The 20,381-nt window shown below is 34.6% G+C and overlaps 1 protein-coding gene across 1 annotated transcript in view; it reads right to left on the bottom strand.

Moving 5' to 3' along the window:
* The window catches only part of CBLB (Cbl proto-oncogene B), a 214,526-nt gene that overhangs the window by 28,006 nt on the left and 166,139 nt on the right, over positions 1–20,381 (bottom strand). The window contains exons 11-13 of the mRNA XM_004606734.2: positions 17,535–17,720; positions 15,704–16,069; positions 8,305–8,399 (exon numbers count right to left, since the gene is read on the bottom strand). Of these exons, the coding sequence (XP_004606791.1) occupies positions 8,305–8,399; positions 15,704–16,069; positions 17,535–17,720 (647 nt within the window). The remainder of the gene's footprint in view (positions 1–8,304; positions 8,400–15,703; positions 16,070–17,534; positions 17,721–20,381) is intronic.

Raw genomic sequence — 20,381 nt, 5'->3', positions numbered from 1 at the left:
TTGTTGTTAATCATCCTGAATCCCTTACGATATTTCATTTGAAAAATAAAAATCATAGTGACTGCAATTTTGAAGCACCTTCTGTAGAGGGAGCAAGAGATCTTTGGTATATGAGCCATGAAGCCTGAAGTAGCTGTCTTCTCATGCATTGGGATATGGGGGGAGTAATTATAATAATCATGGCTTTCTTTGTCCCCATTACAAGAAGACAATCTGAAAAATAAGTATTTACAAATTTCAACTATATATGTGTTTCTAGGAAGCTCAGATATGAAAGAAAATTTTTGCTGAGATTTTTTGTGTTTTTTATATATCCTTAAAATTTTTTTCAGTAGCAACTTTTGAATTCTTATTCTGAGTAATACAGGAATTCAAATTATAATTCTGAGATAAAAGGTTAGTGATGTGATAAAATACACTATCACTGCTCAAAGTACCGGCAATAAACTTATAAATAATATGGTTATATGTAAGGGTTTTTACCCATAGGATTTCAACTGGAAGATGTATAGTCCAAATGAAGGTAAGTACATAGACAGAAAACTTGATATGGGCATAAGAACCAACATTACCCTCCAACAAATTCTTACAAATATGGACATCAACTTAATTACATACGCCCAAATGAGTTCTATTAGCATATGCAATAAGAATAAACAACTTTGAATCAACATTACTCTTTTATGTAACTCAATGAATCTTTCATGAAATTCAAATATATGCTGTATAATAGAAAAAGAAAATAAATGCTGTAATCAAATATTCAACAATCACACCAATAGCAAGAGTGATTTAATTAATATATGTATGGTGTGGGTTACTTGAAAAGAAAACACTGCATTATGAATCAAGAGTGGATGACCTTTCAAATCACATCTATTTTGTGACTTACTATGTATTTTCTTCTCAATGATAATGAATTTAACTCGGGTAATTCCCCTCCCCTATACTTCTGTGCTTTACTAGAGATAGAGGACGATTTATGAAGAAAATGAAAGATTAAAATTATCTATTATTTTATGAAATGAAAAGGGCTCACTGATAAAACTTAGTAATCATAGATTGTTAGCTTAAATGGATTCTACTGAATTAAACTAGAAGTGAAAAATTCTTCAAGTGGTATTTGTATATAAATCTGAAAAATCTGTTACTTTAAAAAAGCATTGGGTTATTTTTCTTTTTATAATTTAATGTGGATATTTTATAACTGCAATTTTCACCTTACATTAAAAATAAGTAAATTACAAAATATTTCAGTTTATTTATTTCAAAATTATGTACACCCACTGGTACTCAGGGCTGACTGGTTCAGGGGTCACTGTTGGCTTGTTTGGGAGAACTGAACTGGGGTAGGCATATACGCAAAGCAATGACCTTGTACACGTACTATCTCTCTGGCAATCTTTTGCATTTTTGAAGAGAAAAAGTAAAATGACGTTTCATCAAAAAATATATATATAAATTACAGATTTTCGGTAATTATAAATCTATGTAGGTTCATCAGATTTAACAAATTTACCACTATGGGAATTTATAATGATAATGGGGCAGGACAAGCAAGTACAGGAAGTAGGGCTTTCTCTCTATGCCTTCCCAACTTTGTTGTGATTTTGAAATGCCACACATATTACTTGTATATATACAGCATATATATGTATGTAATTTTATGGGGTTTTGAGTCGCATCTGGTGATGCTTTGGGGATCATATCTAGCTGGACTCTGGGGACGATGTCGTTTTGGAAACACAACTCAGGATCTCCTACATGCAGTGCATTTGCTTAATCTGTTGAGTTCTCCTTTTAGCACATAAAAAATTCTTAATAAAATAAGAAAATGTAAATAAACTTTTATATACAAACTTAAAGGAAAATCTGAATTTTTGCAAGCAACTAAACTATTAAACTCTATGTGAAACTTCTTTTCCCTTTTCACAACCTCCAAAAGCAGATCAGTTTTACTTGTGACTAAATAAGTGGTTTTAAGAATGTTGACTAGTAATGGGGTATTCTTAACTTTTGGCAGATACTAAAAGGTCCAAATTACAGGATATAGAAAAGTGTAGAACAAAAGACAATTTGCATTTGGTGGTCTCCAAGTTAAGTAAACTATCTTATCATTTTTGTCTATTACTTCTTTCTTTACACTATCATCTAAAATTCACAGAATATTCACTATTGTGGTTGTCATTCTTGAGTTAACACACTTGGTAATGCTCAAGGACACATATTGTCAGAGATGCACACACGTTATCCCTTGAAACTGCTCCCTTTGTTAAATTCACTGTTTATTGGTTATTTGAACCTTCATTTATCCAGCCATTTTGGCAGGTCACAATTGTAACAAACGAAGAAACAGGTGAAGTTTCAAACCACAGATGAGAAAACTTCCAATTATTCCTGACTTTTTACATTCCAAGCTCAAAATGATGAATTACTTACTCTACAAGATTATCTACATCTTGTGGAGAAAGCACATATCATCAGAGGGCCATAGCTCCATATACCATTAGCTTTAACTACATAAATTATTCCTCAAACATCAATCATCTCATGAATTTTCTTCCTTCAGATAATGTCTTAATTCTTCAAGTAATCAATTAACCAAAAAAAAGACAAAGAAGTCTTTACATACTTCTATGTATATATTCTATGTATATTGTGTATATTATATATTATATAATATATAATATTTTATATTACATATACATATACACATGGCATATGTAATATATAAGCCTCCTATGACACTGTCTCATGAAACAATTTTCTTTGAATTTAACTATGTTCTAGTCTTGTAAATTTAGTCACCATTTATTCACAGACATTATGCCTTTTATATACTTAACCAATTGTCACTCCTACTTTCTATCTTAAATTACAAAATGCCTAGGGGCAGACTTCCTTTCCTTGTACATGCAGAGCGAGGGAACTTCTCAGATTTGGACAGAAGTAATGAATTCATTCTTATGATACATATAATCAAACTGTTCATGGAAACAGCATGATTATTTTTAAGAACCTTTTACAATCTAAAAAAGTACTTTAAATATGATATTTTACTTGTTTACAACGTGTGAGGACATTCTTAATATAGCTTAAAAATGTATTACTGAAACTGACTCTAAGAGCCTAACATAGATATTAGCCCATATCTTGTGCATTAAACATGCATATCTTAATTAGGAAAATACCTAACTGAGAAAACATGGCTCAATCTGGTAAGGTCAAATGTATTAAATTTTAAATAATGATTGCATGTGCCTCATGTAAGCCATATTGCAATGTTTCTTATTTTTTAAAGTTTATGTGTTGATTTTGGAGTATCTCTCATGACACCAAGGGTAGTCGATGTGCCCATTATGAAGCAATAATTTGAGCTTCAATGTATCCATTTTCTGTAAATACAAAGAAATGCATTTCAAGTTAAATATTTTATATGATATGCTTCTTGAGTTAGTCTGTCTGACTTGTGCAGAGGCTAATCTTTTCTATATCACTCCAGTTTTGGTTAACAAACTAGAAGTAGTAGAGTTATATTTTATATTAGTAGGTTCCATCTTAAAAGATGTTACTCAGGTCCAATATTCATTTTTAATATATTTGTTAAAAACAATAAGATTTTGTTTTTTGAGCTACAAACAATGATACTCAAAGATACTTGCATCTTGATGTTGAAGAGTCATTTTCAGTGGTGTGTGTGTGGGGGGGGGAGATAGGAAGTGCCAGATATAAACTTGGGGCTCTTATATGCAAAGAATATGCTCCAGCCCTTTGAGTTATCTTCCCAGTTCATAAGTGATTTTTAATGTAAGTTTTAGGTAACAGAATATTTTAGACTTCTGAGATTAAAGTTAGTATCAATTTTAGTGAGAGCTTTTAGTTAGAGAAACATTAGTGAAATTACTGGTATTCCCTATCCACTTTGATAACCATCCTCAAAAATTCATTTTTCCATAAAATGAGGATTCCAGTTCTACTTGAATTAAAAAATTTGACATGAAAAAGAGACAAATCATGCTCATAACATGTGTTTGGGACCCATTCTATATACTACTAGTTTCTCTTGAGACCCTCTTAAAGAGAGTGGCCAGAGGGAGAGAACAATGTTTAAGGTATCTGCTTGCTTTGTAGCCAATGACCCTTGGGAGAAATTCCCAGCAAGATGTATTCCCCTGAGCAGCACCAGAATTGATCCCTAAACATGGAGCTGGGAATAGCACCCAACCACTGCTGGGTTTGCCCACCTGCCCCTAATTTAAATATATATCTATATCTTATATTAAATATATACTTTCATTACTCAACTCATTTTATCAACATGTCATATAGGTTCTAAGAAAAGTGCTGAAGTCTATGTTATTGTGTAAAGTAGTTTTACTCGATTTTATTTTGAAATGTTCACTAATACAGTCTAATATGAAAAAAGTACTTGAATAACCAACACCTTTAATTCAGGGAGTGACATTCTACAGACTTTTGTCTGTGCCTCTCCACAACTGAGGATCTATATCCCTAATAATGAAGCCCAAATAAGAAAACAAAAAACATAAGCAAAAACAAACACAAAAAACCTAGAACAAAAATCCAATTCACACAAGTGTGAGCAATGTAACACACCCAAGTAGTGACCTGATAAACATTTATGTTGCCAGATACATTGGTGTAAAACTAAAATAACAGATGGTATCTTTAAACTGCAGAGAAATGGAAAGCTCAAAAGAATTCTGCGGATTATGTAAGATAATGGGCCTTTCATTTATCATACGGACAAAAGTCAGTCTCAGAAAAATCACCTTGTTTAAAAACAAATGTTTATTTAAGCCAGGTTTGGAAACAAATATCATTGTACTTAAATGTTCACTTAAGAATCTCAATTTGTCACCAGAATCAAATACAGTATCTTTCATTAAAAATGCTTATTATAAAATATAAGCATAGAGCAATAGCATAGTGGGTAGGGCAACCCTGAATCCGTCTTGGAGAGCCTGGCAAGCTACTCAGAGTATCATGCCCGCACGGCAGAGACTGGCAAGCTACCCATGGCATATTCAATATGCCAAAAATAGTAACAAGTCTCACAATGGAGATGTTACTGGTGTGCTCGAGCAAATCGATGAACAACAGGATGACAGTGCTATAGTGATATTATAAAACATGAGGGATAAAGGAGGGAATAAAATTACCTCTACAATATAATTTATAACATATGAAAGTTTAAGAAAAATGTCAAAATGTAAAACTCTGGACATTAATATTTGTATTGTGCCTATGTATTTGTGAATAAGTTTAATTTTCCCCTTATTTTATGCATTTCAAATTTTTCTACTAAGAATGACTAAAACAAACTTAGAATCAAAAATAAACTGGAAAGATAAATGCACCATTGAATACATATCAACATATGTGTAGTTAACACTGATTAATTTACAGTCTGAAAATACAACTAAGCTGTTATTAAACGGCGTGGTAAAATAGTTATATAGTTGTTTTTGTGGAAAATATTGAGAATGAGTACAAAGTATAGCTACAAACTGTAGTATCAGAAAACATCAGTAAATTCATTTTACTATGAATTCGCCAATTTTACTTCATTTACAAAAGAAATAGGTACTTAAATCCAAATGCAGTAAACTGCAACCTCTCTCTTATCCCACTTACTAATAAGAATTTAATAAACAGGATGTGAAAATTTAACTTCTAATTAGAAAGATTTACTTCATTTTCTAATGCACTCTGAATTATCAGAGCTAATTGAGCTGAGATGTTCTAGTGCATATACATACAGAGAAGTTCATTTGGGGCTAGAATATCACGTTATTACTGATTTAGAGCCTATAACAGAATATGTGTACTTGCTTCCATATTCTGTCTGCTGAACAGAGATCAGTTCCAAGATAGTTCCTAATGGAAAATGGTCCCATTACCTCAATTTTCCAATGAGTTTCAAATCACACACAACTGATTTAGCTCATGTACTTCCTAAAGAAGAATTCACTGTCATCCTCTCTGTAAAACATTTTATCATTACTTTTATATCATTATTTGAGGGACTGCTTTGAGGCAAAAACCTGCAATGCTCAAGAGTTATTCATAATTCTGTGCTTGAGTGATTCCTGGAGGTATTCAGGGGACCATATGTAGTACTGGGAATCAAACTGGCACCATTCTCAATTAAGGCATTCGTTTTTTGTTTCTGTTTTTTGTTTCGTTTTGTTTTGCTTTGCTTTTTGGGTCACACCCAGCAATGCACAGGGGTTACTCCTGGCTCTGTACTCAGGAATTACTCATGGCGGTGCTCAGGGGACTATACGGGATGCTGGGAATCGAACCCGGGGTTGGCCGTGTGCAAGGCAAACGCCCTACCCGCTGTGCTATCACTCCAGCCCCCAAGTAAGGCATTTTTGACTCTGAAATTATAACTGCTCCTTCAAGTTTATAGAAAGCTAAAACATCAGAATTGTAAAGTTCAGTGCACAGTATTGTCTATTGATTGTATGTATTTTATTTTCTAAATAAACTTCGTAGCGGCTGGGATCAAGCTTACAATGTTTTGCATGCATAAATATAGTGATAGTTTAGTAGAGAAGGAACAGAGAAGTAAATCTTGCTATCAGAGTGTTTTAGCACTGAAATTAAATTCAGTCAACCAACCAAGTATTCTCATTATTGAAAGCAGTAAGGTAGTTATGGAAAAATCAGAGAAAACAAGAAAAATATTTTGCTCTTAAAGCCTCAAATTGTTGTGGGGCTGGAGAGATACTAAAGTGGGTAAGGCGGTTGTCTTGCATACACTCAATCTGGATTCAATTCCTGGAATATGGTTCCTAGGGTCCTGCCAGGTTTGATCCCTGAGAGCAGAGCCAGACGTAAGCCTTGAGCCTTGCTTGATGTGCACCCCACCGCCCCCACCGCCCCAGCAAAAATAACCCCCTCTAAATTAATATAGAGTGGCACTTTAAATGAGGAAACAGCACAACAATATGGCATTATTACATGTATAGAAATAAACTCTCCACAGAGAAATGAGACCCAATCTTGCTATTATCATAATGACTAAAGGAGCCACAGTTTTCAAAAGAAATACAACCTAGAGCTTGTGACAGACCTTTAGAATGGGTTGTGGAAAGATGATGCTTGGGAGGAAACATCATGAAAAACTCAAAAAGTCAAAGAACAACAACAAAACCAAGACAGGAATAGAGAAAGTAAAGAAAGTATTGGGAATTACTTGAACAATTTTTTTTTCATTTTAATTGGGTAAAATTCTGGGGATTTCATTTCTAGCTGAGAACACAAAATTAATTTAGAAGGAAAGGATACACAATCTGGATTTGGAGTAGGAAAAAGTCTGAAGAAAGCATAATTTAAAACAATTCAGTTGTGTGAACAAAATATACTAGAGAAAAGGCAGGGAGCCTGATTTAATATAGAGTAGGAAAGCTGGAACAAGGAGACTTTGTTCTATCCTAGTTTCACCTGAGTAAATGCACCTTGTAATTGACCTACTTGCCTCTTATGCCTGTATTTTTCCAATGAGATGCCAGGTTAATTTTTTTTCTAGCCTTGTAGTTCATTAATATGAATTCTGAGATAATATCATATGATTTTTTTATTGAGTTTTTTAAATTGTCCATGTATGAGATGAAGCTAGGACAATGGGCAAGATGAGTAAAAGGACAATCAGTGGGCTTTAGTGGTAAATAGCGTTGAGAAATGAAGAAACTGGAGGAATCAAATATAATTTAAAGGTGTCAAAATAGGCAGTTGGGATGAACTTCACAGCCTGAGTCAGAGAGGCAACTCGGAGAGAGAGCCTGGTTCACTACTCTGTGCTCTGCTCTGAGGCAGGAGAATGTACTTGCTTTTTGCCTTACTTTGTTTTTTTGGCCACATCCAGCAGTACTTAGAGCTTTCTCCTGGCTCCATGCTCAGAGATCACTCCTGGTGTACTCTGGGACCATGTGGGGTACTGGAGATCGGACCTGGGTAGGCCATGTACAAGGCAAGCCCCTATCTGCTATACTACTGCCTCAGCTCCAGGAGACTGAGCTTCCTTTCCTGACTGTTTTCTGCATAATCTCCAGGTTTAGGTAACTGAGATAGATGTCGTGGTTACCCACAGTGAATCAGAAAGAATGTTGATTTCTCTCTGCATCTGTTTTGTTTTCAGTTTATAAATCTAACTGGAGGATGTGTATTGATTCATTTCTATTGCCCTGTACTTTGTACACGGAAAACCTCAAAACCAATTGTCACCGAATCTTCACACACAAATAAATGATCTCCAGAGACAAGAAAACTCACTTGATGCTGGGGAGAATTGCTGTGGCTAGAGGAGGAGGAGAGAGTCGAGGAGGAGCATCATAATCTTCACTTCCTAGGTGACCATTGGCAAAGACCTGAAGGGAAAGCAGAATTTAGAAAACAACTTCCTGTGGACCTGAAGACAACAATCATTCTTAGACAAATGACAATTCTGTTTTTTTTGTTTGTTTGTTTTTAAAGGGCTGCTGGGCATGGAACCCACGGCCACATAAGAACAAGGCATGCACGCTACTGCACTTCATTCTCAGGCTCTAGGAAACAAAATTTTGAAGAGCAAATATCGTTTTGGTTTACTTCAACAAGTGAAATATTCTATAATTTATATCTAACATTATAGTGATTGTTCACCACTACTCAAAGTAGCAGCAATTTATATGAAAAAAAAATAGCATATGATACTATTCTCAAAAATGCTGAGAAGGCATACTATAATCACTAAATCTGACATATTTAGACTACTAGAGTTGAATTCCTGGAGTACAGTTTTTGCTGAAAAGTTAGCATCTCTGTAAGCTTACATAATGAAAAATACCAATTAAAATTAGTGAAGTAGCCATTTAAATAACTCCCAGGGTCAGAGAGTACAGGGGTAAGGAACTTGGCTTGAACACAACTGACCCCAGTTCTATTCCTCGCAACACATGTGGTCAACCCCGGCCCTGCAGGAGTGGTCCCTGAGCACAGGATCAGGAGTAACACTTGCAAAAAGCTGGGTAATGCCCCAAAGGAAGCAAACAAACCGAAAAACAAAAGCTAGATTCTGTTGCTATAATTCCAATTTCTTTCCCTCCATGCCTCTCTTTATTAAAGTTAATATACTATAAATACAATACAACAAACTACATCTTTAAATAAAATGATTTCTCAAACACTTGTAACTATGGAGAAAAGAACCCCCCAAAAAGCCAGTTTTAAATTTGGCTGGAGAGAGAAAATTTCTAAGCATATATTTATCATTGCCAAGGTAAATGATATACTACAAAATAAACAAAATTTTTTAATCAACAAACAAGCATTCCAAACCACAAATGGTCACTGTGAAAAGAACACTTTAGGTCATCCTTAACAGGAGACTTGTATGTGTTGCTGGAATGGATACATAGAAAGATTTTACAATCAAATTTTCTTGATGAATGAAAAACCATAGTACTGAAGATGACATCTGAACATTACATGTGTAATAAATTATAACAATCATGATACATGAGAAACTCATGACTCAACAACAAAATCAATTTGATTTGTCACCCCTCAAATCAGATAATAAAAGCTTCTCTAATACAAAGAGATGCTCAATAGACACATTAAAAACTAATCATCATTCATTATTTAAGGAAATACAAATCAAAATAATAAAATCTCACACTTGTAAGAATGACTTATAATCCCAAGCCCAAAAATACCACAAACGTTGGAGATGGTGTGGAAAGAAGGAAATCCTTGTATGCGCTGTGTGACAGTATAAACTGTTTCAGTTTTTATGAAAAAAAAAAAAGTCACAAGGAAATTCCTCTAATAATTCAAAATAGAAATTCACTATGATCTATCTTACCTGCTGGGTATTTACCCTCCCAAACCAAAAAACCAATAATTCAGGGAAGTATAAGCACATCCTTGTTCAGTGTAACATTATTTAGAAAGGTCAACAGAGTTGAAACTATCCCATGTGTCCTCTGAATGAATAAAGATAATGTGGTATATCACAGAGGAATTAAATTAAGTTATAAGGAATACAATTCTGCCAATAGTATCATGGATGGACCCAAAGGCATTTTTCTAGTGAAATTATTCATATGCAGGACAAACATATCATTTCATTCATATGTGCTAGGGGTGCCATATGCAGCACCAGAAAACAGATTAAATAAAACTAAAAATCACTTTTTGGGTTATTAAAACAAAAATTAGTGATAACCAAAAGGGCAAGAAGAAGGATGGGTAAACTGAGTAAAATAAGTCAAGGCTAAGGTGAAAGATGGAACTATGCTTTTAATAGCAAATTTAATACAGTATACACAACTGTTGTTTTTAATGACAGACACCTTACATCTACATGTTGTAATATGACATACTTTAAATGAAAGGATAAATCCTACAATATTTATAATGTTCACATCTGAGTGATAAAATTAGGATACATCCTTCTTATTCTTTTTGTTTAGTGTATTTTCTAAATTTTCTATCATGTATACTGTACTACAGCACTGTAGCACTGTCATCCCATTGTTCATCGATTTGCTTGAGCGGGCACCAGTAATGTCTCCACTGTGAGACTTGTTACTGTTTTTGGCTTATCAGATACGCCACGGGTAGCTTGCCAGGCTCTGCCATGCAGGCGGGATACTCTTGGTAGCTTGCCGGGCTCGCCGACAGCGACGGAGGAATTAAAACCGCGTTGGCTACATACAAGGCAAACGCCCTACCCGCTGTGCTATCATGTATACTATATATAAAAAATAATAAGTCTTGTAAAATAAAAGAAACAAGTATCTTCTTGATATTTTCATGGTAAGAACACCAAAATATTACTCTGAAAAATGTAGACTATTAAAACAATATTTTTTAATTTTTTGAGAAATTATCCAATATATTGTCTTAATGTGCCTAAAATTTCAATTTTTTTTTTTTTAATTTTGGGCTACACCTGATGTGATTAGGACTTACTCCTGGCTCTGCACTCAGGGACCAGTCCTGGTTGGTTCAGGGAACCAGATGGGGTGACAGAATCAAATCTGGGTCAGCCATGTGTAAGGCAAGTGCCCTAACCACTGTTTTATTTTTCTGGCCCCAAATTTACAACTGTTAAATATAAGAAAATTGTAGGAAAAACAGAGTCTTATGTTGTCTATAGTATAACAATAACCAAAATTTAATTTTGTAATAGAACCTTCCAAACATGTGAAAAAGAATATAAATATATTTGAATAATTATTTGTATTAAAAGGTCTACAATTTACACATGAAGTATATGAGATAATACATACATATGTTTTTAATCAAATAAGAAACTGCAGTTTTCCTTAAAGAAAATGTCAAGATAGTTGGCTACAAGTTACTAACAAGATATATGTAGATAAAATTTAAGTCTCCAGTCATATTTTAAAATATTTTAGCACAACTTTGAATATATGATAATATTAACTATGGTTTATGGATAGAACCTGAGAATTTCAAAGAATGGGAATGGTGTTATAGGGGAAAAAATCTCTTACCAATAAAAAGATAAAGATATTTAATAATTCTTAGTTTGCAGATTCATGTTAAAATTAAAGCATTACCTTAGCCAATTTGAGTCTGCTAAATGGGAGGGGAAGACAGAAAGCAGTAAATGAAAGTCATAGAAGCTTCTTACACTTCATCTTAACTATGAATAATTAGAAGGATTTTTTTTTCCCCCTCAGAGTTCTCTACAATTAGCAAATGGAGTAATTAGAAGTCAATTTATTCTTGCTTCCCTTACCATTTATCCAGTAAAGATGCAAATAAAAAAGGGCAAATAGTCCTAATAGATGATAGAAACTTGCAAACAAAACAGACAGCAGAGAACTGATGAAGGGAGTAAATCTCTGCTCCATTTTCAGGGTGTTAAGATCGACAAATTCTCCTTATGGTCCTCCATATGTCATTTACTTTTAATTTAAAATTTTAGCAGTTACTTAAGTTTTCTTAGTTCACAATGGGAATATTTTTCTTTTTTCTTAGTTTCTTTAGTGAGATAACATTTCATTAGTTGTAATGAACACAGTCTAAATGATAGTTGCTACCATTTGACACACAAAGTATACTCTGTTTACCTTTTGAAAAGACTGATGCCAGTCTACAGAAGTAGTCCCCAAAGTGGGGAAAGTTTGTTTTATCCAGCTATGAGGAATACTGTATTATTTTTACTTATGTTTAAAGGACTTGAACATTACCACATACATCCTGAGAGGTGCTAGGGAGACCCAGGGAGCGGGGATAGAGACAAACAAGCATCAGATACATTTTCTATTTGTTCTCTTAAAAGAGAGATTTCCAGAAGCTGCTAAGTAAGTTTTATTTCCTATAAAAGGGATTGTAAGCCGAGTATGTCTGATATCCTCTGCTCTACAAATATCCAAATCCCAACACCTTTTATTCCCATGATAAAATAACAAAAGAGTACACGAGGTATTGAAAGGGAAAATATATTGTGATATTTACTTCTTGATGAAAATATGAATCTTAATATGATCAAACTTCATTTTCTGGTCTCTTTATTGCACTGCCTCTGTAAGGGTATGGAGTATGATTATGTGAGCTCCCTACACAAAACTTGAACTCTCATTAAAGAAAAAGAGTTCTATTTTAAACAAGAAAGTCATGTTTAAACTTTTGCTGAAGGCCAGTACTGAGAAAACACAACAGAAAACTCTCTATGCTCCTTGTGTATCACAAACATCTCATCTGATCCCTACTTACCCCGAAGAACACATACCTTTCTTGGCCTTATCATCAGCTTAAGTATTACAGTAATGGCAACCAACATATTGAGTGTTTTGCAAGTGTTCATAAGAAGCTCTGATAATTAAAAGCATGGGAGGAAAGAATATTTTGGACTAAAATTTTATAAGAACATATTTTGAATGCAGAGGAATCGAACACGGTCGGCTGTCGGCCGCGTGAAAGGTGTACGCCCTACCGCTGTGTGACCCATGTTCGATTCCTTCGCCCCTCTTGGAGAGCCCGGCAAGTTACCGAGAGTATCGCGCCCGCATGGCAGAGCCTGGCAAGCTACCCGTGGCGTACTGGATATGCCAAAAACAGTAACAAAAAGTCTCACAATGAGAGACATTACTGACGGCCGCTCAAACAAATCGATGAGCAACGGGATGACAGTGACAGTGATATTTTGAATGAGTATGTCAACTAGTACCACAGCTTACATTGAAACCAGTAAGTTCCAGAGCAGTAAGTCAGTCCAAATTTGATTCCATTTAATGGTTAACTATTGTTGGCAAGAGTTTTACTTCCACTATATACAGAAGTAAATTTTGTTTTGTTCAGGCATGGGATTACTATATCACTGTATCACTGTCATCCCGTTGCTCATCAATTTGCTCAAGCAAGCATGGGATACGCTGTATTATTTTTAATTCTCTTTTTTTCTTTTTTTTTGGGGGGGAGGGGGGTCACACCTGGCAATGCTAAGGGGTTATTCCTGGTTCTGCACTCAGTAATTATTCCTGGTGGTGCTTGGGGATTATATGAGATGTCGGGGATTGAAGTCGGGTCAGCTGTGTGCAAGGCAAATGGCCTACCCACTGTACTATTGCTCTGACTCTTATTTCTACTACTGCCTAAAACATATGAATGGTTTTTCTTCTCTGAAACATTTAAGAAGTTTGGACTGGAAGAGAACATTGGGATTCTCTATATTTAACACCAGTAGGGTCTTTCTTATAGAAATTGCTAACAGATGTCTAATTCAATCAATTTGGATGAAGAACTACAAAGCTGTAAATTGAGAGACTCCAATCCAGGGACACCGAAACTGAGAACCTAAAGGATTCTAAATAGATCCAGCTTTCTCTTAGCTAAAGTCAGCCTCCTAAATCTGCCCGAAGTAAAAAGAAAAGAGAAATTTGGCTTTTTCTTCTCTACGTAATTTGTGGTCAGTTGAAAGAGAACCATTTTTCCTTATAAAGATAATAAAAGGAGAAAAATAGAAAACATGACCTGCTTTACATATACCCAATATAGTAACTACATATTAATCCTTCCAGAATCTACCTTAGGCATTAAACATAATAGAAATTAGAAAACTGAAAGTAAAAATTACTTGAATCACTGAGTTTATTGTAATAGAATTAGCCAAGACTATCAGCAGTGCAGTATTAATATATACAATGTGAGATTAGACCTCAAATAATCCCAATGAGGATTACTTGAAAAGAGCAAGATTTTTAAAAAATGCAGATGTCAATGTGAAATAAAGCATACAATTTATTTATTTGAAATTCTTTGTGCACTTCTATGTTTTAATTAAGAAGAAATGAATGTTAATACAAACACTTAAAGGAAACTTTATAATGGAAGTCACTACTAATATCTAACACCACTATTTAATAAAAATTTTGTCTATAATCTAAGAAGCATAATCTCAATTTTTGAACATGTAAACTTAAATAAAGACTTAATAACCAGTCATCTGAGCTTTTAGGGGTAGGTTTATGTTAGTGCTAAATATATAATCTTAAAAATCCCTGAATATGAGATAATCATTAATTCAGGAAATGAATTTAAACATGTTGCTGTGATAATTAGTTCATGTCAGAGCCCATGCCAAACTCTTCTCAACCACATATACTGGTGTACAGGCTGAAAGAAGGAAAAAAAAAACCCACTGAAATGCAAAGAACAGTCTAAGTCCCTTTAATCAGGATTCAAGGATGTAGAAACATTGTTTTGAAGATAAGTCCATTTTTTAGCAAACACTTAAACACCACCTTTATGAGTCATTTCTCTTATGTTTCTGACATATTTAGATGAGCCTGGCGGACGAATCTTTAGACAGCTTTATATTTAGCATATTTAAAAGACTGAAGGTAAGTCATTGTCACAGTCAGGGAGGCCGCCCCTCTATTTTGAATGCCATGCTAGATAGTTAAATGTCATTACACAGAGTCTATCTACATGATTACTCTGCTTCCATAAACATACATAGGTGCATGTGTGTGTGCAGAGACTTGAAATAAACATACTTCACACTTGTTTTCTGAATGTTTTATGGGATGATAGAATAAACTGCAAGCCTTTATTTCAATTGGTACAGAGCTTAAAGCACTTGCCTGGTTCGTGACTGACCCCAGTTAAGCACCTACTGATGAGCATGGCTCAAACTCACCCTGCACAAAAGGAATGAATTGAATTTGGCATTTTTGAATTTGCAGTAAGTTCATTTTACCTGACTGTCTTAGGTATTACCATAAAGAATGAATATTCCTATGGATGGTTTGCAACTTGCTATAATGATACATGATACAACCTTCCTTCATGTCCCCATCCCTACCAGCTACCCACCCCCCAAATGAACAAAATTAGAAGAATTAAAATTTCTTCTTTAAGTGCTGATTTTCCCACTGTTATTAATTAGAAGACTCTTATGCAAATAAAATAAGGGAAGGTGAAATAAATCTTTGACAAATTGTCTAGTGTCTTCACATTAAAATTAAGTCATTACTAGAACTTTCCCTAATTCTTTTAAGTTCAAGTTTTAGTGAGCTTCTGATTATATATAACTTTCAGATAATTAAAAACCCATAGGAAAATGCTACTTAGGGGGGAAAAAAACCAACATTGCTCAACCATTTATACTACAGCTTACTGGAAAGGTTTCTAAGCACTCTTGTATTATTACCTTGGCTCCTTCTGAAGGCAAATCATGGCGCCTGTGTTTCCTCAGAAGCACTGGCTCAGTCCCCATTCTATTGTGCCTGCCATTGACATTTGAACTCGCCGTCATCCCAGGCTTTGGAGAGCCTTCCCCTAGAAGTCGACTTCCCAGTGACGGATTAGTCCCAAATACATCCCGAGGGCACCAGGCTTCAAGGGGCATTGGCTGGTCTCTAGAAGGCACACTTTCCACAGGATGGAAGTGACGGCTCAGTCTGTTGTCAGGAGGGATTGGGGGAGGTCTCTCTGGGGGCGGCGGAGGAGGGTCTCTGAGAGGAGGAGGTGGTGCTGGGAGGGGCTTGTCTTGTTTCCTCACCATGCAAGGAGAAGACTAAAGAGACATAAGAAAACAAATTTTACAAGACATGTGTGCATTGAAGTGACTTCCAGACTAATATTGCTTTTGCTTTCTAAGTCAAAGGGGTTTTATTTCAATAAACCTTTTAATGGTTCTTTTTATTGCCAATGAAATTTCAAAAATTAATCAAAACCAAATAATTTTATTTGATGTTTGTACACATGCTTGAAAAATTCAAATATCAGGACTATATAAACTACAGAGGAAAAGTATTAGATCAAAATTATGATTTTGACTCGTCAGCTTTAAAATTATAACAAAGTATGCAGCATAATAATTTATTTTTAGATTTCTGAGATTTAGGTTGTAGGAAAAGCTGCTTTTACTTCTTTAGGAGCAACCTGATTTGTAATAAAACTTCTGGAAGACTGAAAGTCATATTATTTTTGTGTTTGCCATTGCAATAAAGACTAGAAAAAAGAATATTTGTTATGACTATTTGTATTACTCATTATTATCAGAGTAGTATAAAATCACAAAAACTACGCTGCATTATTTATATTATTTGAATTGTACTGATCTTTAAAATTGACAAAGGTCTGGTTTTAATGCACTTGAATCTATGTGGTTCTCATTGCTTGTATTTTTATTATGGAGACTCAGCTGATGATCAGTTTGATTTGTTAAAAATCACACAAAAAAGGAATTACGCTTCACATAATTTAGACCAAGTAGTAACAAAGTCTTAACATGATCTTAAAACCAACTAAGCTATGTTATACCAAAAATTATTACTAAAATACTGTGCTTCCAACTGATTTTTGACAAAAGAAAATGTTATTAGGTGGAATTTAATTCTAAAAAATCAAATAGTCAATAAAATTCAATGTGCCCTTATCAAATCTGAAAAAAATTACATAGAACTAAAATAAATTATAGGGTTAGATTTACAGACTTAGAATTAAGTTCTTAATGTTAAACAGTAATGTAGTTACCTTTGTGAGTGTTGTAATTCTTTGTCATTAATTCATTCAGGTATAAAAAGTACATATAATTCCCCCTTATGAATCACATTGAAATATGGGTTATAATTTATCACACCTTAAGCCCTTATGCAAATATACTCCCATCACATTATTCTTGTCACAGCACTATGAAATATGTGCAAAATATCATTGTATGAGTATGCAGTCATGTTAATATATACCATGACCCATTAAATCAGCTTTACAGAATAACTATGAGTACTTGGTTGTTTTTTAATACATACTTGGTTATTTAGCAAATCAGCGGGATGATTTGGTACAGAGATGTGCTCTCTGAAAAATCATGTAACTTACAAAGTAAGATCTATAATAACAGACTTCCGACAAAAAACTCATTAAAGTAGATCACAAACAATTGAGAGCACTAGAAATGAGTAATGAGACTTAAAAGAATCTGATCAGTAACTGCCACATAAAAATTATTATCTGTGTCTCTAGTAAAATTGATTAACCTTTGGTGAGCCAGTTGGGCTACCACAGGGAGAGCGAACGATGCCTTTTTGAATGAGATCCAGGCGTGGAGGCACTGGTGGCAGGCTGAGGTGTGGGATCTGGAGCGGGTCAGGATGGGGCTTTCTTCTTTGTGCCAGGGGAGAGGAGCCTGGTGATGTGACTGGTGAATTCTGCCTTTCTGTGCACTAGAACAGAAATAGGAAAAGGTGCTGTCAATCTGTTGTGTAAAGCATATGCCTTTCAGTTTCTAAGAAAGCCATTTGGAGGCTGCGGAAAAAGAGTACAGAAAGTAAAGCACTTGCTTTTGCATGCACCTGCTGGACCCATTCAAATCCCTGGGCCACATATGATCCCTTGAATATGATCAGCAGTCACTTCGGACCAAGGAGGCTGGGAGAGGTCTTAAGCAGCACCAGGTGTGGCCCACCTAACCCTCCCCCTGCCCACCCTGCACTTACCACAGGGGTCATGAGAGCACAACTGCAAGCAAGCCTCAAGCACCACTGACAATGCTGTCTAGCTCTCCTAGGTGTGGCCCCAAACACTTCCCCTGGACTGCCCCCTCTCCTCCCATAAATAAAGCACAGCATTACCCTTGAAATCTGTCTGCATTTTATGAAGAAACCAGGATCACACAATGTAGTGTTTCACATTGGATATTATATCCCATTATATCCCATCCTCACAAAAAATTTCTTTTGATTATTGGTGGATGTTTCATTTGTATACCTATTTTATATATCTACATGCCCAGGGCTGTATAAAAATTTCTCCAGCAAAAAGAAGTCATAAGTAAAAATGTTTAAGAATATTTGCTCTATATTATGCCATTTTCTTAGGTCTTTGAGAAATAGTTCATCCTGGAACTCAGAAATTATTTTGCTCTATATGAAACACAAGTCAACTGAATAATTTACTTTCCTGAAAAACCAGTAAAAAAATGAGAAAACTTTACTGTGCTTTTCGCTTTCTGCACTATAATTGGCTGCCCTCAGTGCTAACTCCTGGTTCTGTGTTCAGGGATCATTCCTGGAGGTGCTCGTGGGACCCTATTCTGTTCTAGGTACCAAACTTGGGTAGGCTGCATCTTGCTTCAACCCCCGGCAAATATGGTGCCCTGGAGATCACCAAGAGCACAGAACCAGGAGTAAGCCCTGAGCATGGCAGGTAGTTCCTGAAAACAAAACAATAGTAATAACAATAAAACCTATCTAAATCTGGGAAAGTCTAGATTTTGCAAAAACCTGATATTCTACTATATGCTACTATAGTTTTTTTTTTCATTTTTATGAGATAGGTAAGATATATAAAAGAAAATCAAGAAAATAATATATGCTTTAGTCTACATGTATGCAGCCATTATATTTTGGAAGTTTGGAAGTTTGTGTTTTTAGATGCGATATAACATGACATCTATTAGATATAAAAATCATACTATTTAATCAAAAATTCACATTGTAATTAGCAATATTTTGTTTTTAACTATTGGCAGTTAAATTTAGTTAGCTCTTTGGAGAACTAGGTTTAATTTTTATTACCTATTATGTTAATGGATAATTCTTCAGAAATCAATTGTTTCCTAATGCTAATATTTATAGAGTTTAAAACTTGGTACTAAGTCATTTCCTTTCTAGCATTATTCTTTATCATGGTAGTCAATATCACCAATAGAGATTTTAAATCAAACTCAGCAACAGTGATAAAGATTTAGCCATTCTGTCATTATCTGTGATAGAATAATAGATTTGTGCTATCTACATCCATACTTAATTACATTGTGTAAAGCTTTTCTAATTGCTAACACAAGGGTCTGACTGACAAGTCTGTAACATGATTAGACAGAGATTATAGATTTTTCAAAGGACCATCAGGAGGTAAAGAAATTTTTTAATCATATATGAAAGACTAACAGTTTCAATAGGATCTGTCACTCTTGGAGACCTTGATTACTTGCTGTATTTATCTTTTAGGATTCTTCACTGTAAAGTTCTTTCCCTTTCTATACTTTACTTTTTGCAAGGCAGTCACAATGCTCAGGCCACACTTGAGGAGTCGAACACTATGCCCCCACTGTAAAAGCTGTTTTTAAGAAAATAATTTAAGTAGCCAAACAGAAGCTTCTAGACTGTAACAGAGATATGCATAAATATTGTCATGACATTAATAAAAACTGCCAAGTCTTTCTCAGTCAGTGCCAAATATCTTAAAAGAGGCCAATAAACTAAAAAATAATTTTCACAACAATTTTAGGAAAACTTTATTACTAGTAATCTAATGATTCTTTTGAATATGCTTTATCTTGTGATAAGTGGAAAAATTCAATTATTACCATATTAAAGGGAAAACATGAAGCATAAACCAATTTTAATGCAACTAGAGATACTTTAAAAAATAATTTACCCCCAAAAGTTCAGGGCCTCATATGGTGATAAATATGAACATTACTGGGGCTGAAGGTATAGTATAGTGGGTAGGTCTCTTGCCTGGCATGTAGCTGACTCAGGTTTGACCCCTGGCACTTCATCTGATCACAGGAGCCAACCAAGAGTGATTCCTTAGTACTGAGCCAGGAACCTGAGCACAGCTGCATGTGGACCCCAAAATGACAATAGCATCAATACCAAAAAATATTTAATTTGAATCTTATGAGACCAAAAAAAACACTTAAAAAACCCTGTAACAGAATACAAATTCTTCTGATAAAATTCTGATAAAAATCTAGGTGTACACAGAATCAGGAAATAACACATAGGAGAAGGGTATCAAATTATCCACAACTGCTCTTAGGGTAAATTTATTCTCTGAGAACAAGTGAAATTATTATCTGATAAAAATATAATTGTTAA

The sequence above is a fragment of the Sorex araneus genome, chromosome 2 (assembly GCF_027595985.1).
Source record: "Sorex araneus isolate mSorAra2 chromosome 2, mSorAra2.pri, whole genome shotgun sequence".
Taxonomy (NCBI): domain Eukaryota; kingdom Metazoa; phylum Chordata; class Mammalia; order Eulipotyphla; family Soricidae; genus Sorex; species Sorex araneus.
This window is presented reverse-complemented; position numbering and strand designations above follow the sequence as displayed.